Genomic DNA, 4,102 nt, shown 5'->3' with positions numbered 1-4,102 from the left:
TTGTCCTTCAAAGAGGAGTGGGAAGGCCCTACCTGTAGTGTTCAGACGCTTAGGATGTGCTTCAGGAAGGCTGCAAAGAGAGGCAAGAGGGCCTTCAGAAGCAGGCCCTTGGATAATCCATCTGACTTCAGATGATCCAAGCCCCAGGATGCCCCAACCAACATACCACAAGCCTCTGCCTCCCCTCTTCCCTGTCCCTTTTGCTCTTCTGGCCCCTCACCTTCATAGTTGATGCAGCCATTGCTGTCCTCATGTCCTGCAAGAACAGTCTCCACTTCCTCTTCAGTCATCTTCTCTCCTGAGCCCCAGACACAGCGTTTTAGCCCCTGCCTTCAACCCCCTTACCAACTAGGTCATGCTTCTCTGGGTGGTACCTCCTCTTCTACCACTCTGTTGCCCAGAACCCCAAAGGAATCCTCTCTTTGTAATGGTAGTGCCTTGGATGTGTTTCTGTATCTTGCTTTCCATTTCACCTGCATTAACACTAGGTGAAAGCTTTGACACACAAGGAAACTAAATTCTGGAACGTTAAGAAAAAGTACCAGATCACAAAGCACAAGCATCAATTCTAAAACAGAAAGTCAGGTTTCCCACCTCATCCCCTTTTCTTTTCCCTTTGGGAGGCATTTGTGTGCCCCCTCACTTTAGCCTCTGCAGGAGGAAGCTCTTCAGGTTCTACCACCATGGTTCTGACCTTCTCAGTCTCCTGCCCATGACCTACAGGCCAGTAATCCCTTCCTGGCTCTGCCTACTTGGCAACTTTCTTTTTGGTTCACTCTCTTCTCTCCACCCCACAGGAGTTCTGGTCCCTGCCTCACCCAGGGTGGTGAGGACATGTCTGAGCTCTGCTCCCATGACTTTGCCATTCCCTTCTTTGTCAAACACCCGAAGCCCCTCCAGGTAATCCTCATATGTGCTTTGGTCTCGGTTCTTGGCCACCGCCTGGAGCATGGGCAGGAAAGTCTCGAAGTCCACACGCCGGGACTTTAGCTCTGGAGGTTAGAGAGGTAAGGGAGGGGTCACTGTAGTGTCACCTAGGACCCAGTTCCCATCCCTCCCATGGAGGCTTTCATCCCGTTCAACATTCAGGATGTTTTTCTGCCCCTAGTTTTGACAGTTTTTGAAGTCCTGAGACCCACCCCAGCATCCTTTGTCACCTTACATTCCTAGGTTCCACCACCAAACTGAAAACCCCCATTGTTCCAGGGGTCCCCTCACCATCACTCTTGGGGTGTCCCAGAACCTTGAGCACCTCGGCGTTGGTGGGGTTCTGGCCCAGGGCTCTCATCACATCCCCACACTGGTTGTACAGGATCTTGCCATCCCCTACTCGGTCGAACAGCTCAAAGGCCTCCTTGAACTCTGAAGTATAAAGAGGGGTCAGTGTTGACCAGGGGTTCTCATCACCCCCAGACAGAAAGGAAGTTCAGGAACTATGTGCGAGAGCTAGGCAAAACAAAGGACACGAAGGACTAGTGTGGGAAGTTTCAAGGTAGGGACTGGAGTTAGGGGAATACAAGGATCTGACTAGGGGCTTGAGACTAGACAGTGGGCTCAGGGGACCAGTTTCTCCTCACCCTCCAGCTGGTCCTTGTTAAACTCGATCTGTGGAAAAAAAGAGCAGGTGAGAAGGGATGACAGGGCTCATTGAATTCCTCTCCAGCACTCCCCCCAACTGCCAGCCACTTCTGGTGAGGGGCCCAAAGGGACCAGTCTGGGAGCCCAGCCACCTCAGTCCCATTCCCAGCTCTGGATCTTGGGAGAATCCCAAGAGAAGGAATTATCCAGGGGGAGGGTTTCCTGGGAACAGGGTTAATCCCATGCCACCTGTTCCCCTCCCTCCACTGCCCTGAGCCCTGCATCCCTCACATAACTGGGGGCTGAACAAAGGCTAAATTTACCCCTGGCCCCCAGCTGTGATTGTCTAACAAGTCTGTCCTCTTCAGCCTTGCTTCCTGGGGTTCAGAGATGTGGCCTTTAGAGTTGAACGGTCAGCCAGGAACAGGGAGCAGCTCCCTCCCTTCACCTTGAAACTGTCCTCAGAGCCCAGATGTTCCCCATATCGGTTCCTGCCTCCAGCAGGGGGGTTAATGAGTGAGTATGTATGTGTATGTGTATATGTATGTGTGTGCGTGTGTAACATACACACACACGTGTTATAGGTTAGAGAACAAAGACAATAGCAGAGTCGCAAGCCTGGATGTTCCAAATGAGGTACTAAGAGGAACCCCCAATATCATCCAGTGCTCACTGATTCCTACCTTCTAGGTATCTCTTAATTCCCTAGGCTGTATCCCACCCTTGTACCACCCCCTCCAAATTCTTCACTTTCCAGGGACTTACCACCACTTTGGAGAGATCGATAGGGGGCTCCCGGGTTTTCTCAGGAGCCGAAGGGACAGCTGCCGTTGGCTCAGCCTTGGTCTTGCCTAGAGGGGCCCCTGCTGCTGGCTTGGCAGCAGGCTTGGAGATAGAGGGCCCCACTGGTTTCTTCACAGGAACATCCTTCTTGGGAGGCATGATGTCCGGTGGCCAAAGGACAGTGTGCCGATGGGGGCACCCATCTCTGTTTAAATAGCCAGGGAGTCTGGGATGTCAAGGGGCGGGGGCAGAGGCAGGGAGCCAGTAGGCGATGGGGAGGGTGAGATACAGGAGGGATATGCCAGCCTGCCCTCATTCCCCTGGCCTCCTACGGTTTAGGACTTCTGCCCTGAGGTATTCTTCCTTCTGTCTCCCCAGCCCCAAGCTCTAGCCAGAACAATGGCTCCTTTAGGGTCAGGGGAAGGAAGCCAGAGATTGCCCAGAAAGGGGGAGTTAGTTAATCTGTAGGTTGAGGACAGGATGCTTACCAGTGACAATGAGATAGGGGTGAGGCAAAGAAGGGAATCCAGGCATTTCAGGCCCTCAACCCCCTACTCTGAGTAGCCCTTTATTCTAGCAGCTTTAGACTCTTGAAGGCTGAGTCATAGAGAGGGGCCTTGTGAACTGGGATAGTTAAAGTGGGACCTGGGAGCAGTGAAAGTTGAAAAAAACAAGCAGCCCCTCCATTCCCCTCTGACTATGGATGAGGAGCCCCGGCAGTTGACTCTATAGCCTAATAATCCCTAATACTTATAGTCCCTGTCCTCCTCCCTCCCAGCCCCAAACTGGAACTGTTCACAATATAGAGAAAAGATAGTATAGAAAAAGGAGTGTGATGCCCCCAGCCTATTGTCTCCTGTGCAGTGTTGTTTTAGGGGTGGGGGAGAGGAAACAATCAGTGTAACACCCACCGCCTATCTTCCCAAGAAAAGAACCCTTTTCCATAAGCCCGTGATCATTCAAATCAGACAAAGGTAGGGTTCCTGATGAACCTGCAGGGACTCCATAGTGGCATCTAAGGGAAAGGGCAGACTCTGGTAGACAAAGGGCCTAAATTCTAAAATCTTCAAAAGGGTGTGGGAGGTCCTATGGGCTCCATGAGTACACACCACCACCACCTCTTCCCCACCCCCCAACCAGAAGAGTAATAAAAACCCTGACTCAGGTACCAGGTTACAAACCTTGCTGGGGAGCGCAAGGGGAGGGTCGAAGTCAGTGGCGTTAGGGAGAAAGGAAGGGTTGCTGACTGCTTTTGTTCTGGAGGTAATGGAGAATAAACAACAGTCTTAGAAAGAGATAAATAATTCCATTTAGGCCCTGCGCTTTGGAGAGTAGATGCTGAGTCTCCCAGTCGCAAAAAAAGCTTCTGAATCTCATTACCGCAAATTGTCCCATTTTAGTCATTTCTCGGACGTACATCACACACACACACACATGATGCGATGGTGAGGGGAATGTTTATTAGCAAGCTGATATCAGTGACTGTGGTCTTACAGTAACATAAATCAATAGAAACACTCAAATCACGAAACATCAATCACACACACACACACACACACACACACACACTCAGACTTAAATAAAGGGGAGAGTCCCTTCCCAGCTCCACAACACTCACCCTGCGGAATCCAGGTAAGGGAGGCGGGGCGCAGGGCGGCTGCGGGCCCCGAAGGGTTAATTCCGACTGCCTCGGAGCACGCCGGGAGTTGTAGTCTCCTCGCTCCCGCGGGCTCATGGGAAA

The 4,102-nt window shown here is 51.8% G+C and overlaps 1 protein-coding gene across 3 annotated transcripts in view; it reads right to left on the bottom strand.

The window, feature by feature from the left end:
* The window catches only part of MYL6B (myosin light chain 6B), a 4,315-nt gene extending 213 nt beyond the window's left edge, over positions 1-4,102 (bottom strand). Inside the window, exons 1-8 of one of the 3 annotated variants that reach the window (XM_015587062.2) lie at positions 3,980-4,101; positions 3,543-3,618; positions 2,344-2,587; positions 1,578-1,605; positions 1,219-1,362; positions 819-992; positions 221-298; positions 33-70 (exon numbers count right to left, since the gene is read on the bottom strand). In XM_015587062.2, coding sequence (XP_015442548.1) covers positions 42-70; positions 221-298; positions 819-992; positions 1,219-1,362; positions 1,578-1,605; positions 2,344-2,520 — 630 coding nt within the window. In that variant the 5' untranslated portion in view covers positions 2,521-2,587; positions 3,543-3,618; positions 3,980-4,101 and the 3' untranslated portion in view covers positions 33-41. Of the gene's footprint in view, positions 1-32; positions 71-220; positions 299-818; positions 993-1,218; positions 1,363-1,577; positions 1,606-2,343; positions 2,588-3,542; positions 3,619-3,979 lie in introns of all 3 variants that reach the window. The other 2 variants (XM_006908887.3, XM_006908886.3) reach the window with 2 other exon arrangements.

Source organism: Pteropus alecto, unplaced genomic scaffold (assembly GCF_000325575.1).
Source record: "Pteropus alecto unplaced genomic scaffold, ASM32557v1 scaffold433, whole genome shotgun sequence".
Classification (NCBI taxonomy): Eukaryota; Metazoa; Chordata; class Mammalia; order Chiroptera; family Pteropodidae; genus Pteropus; species Pteropus alecto.
Note: the sequence above shows the minus strand (reverse complement) of the source record. Positions and strands in the feature narration are given on the sequence as shown.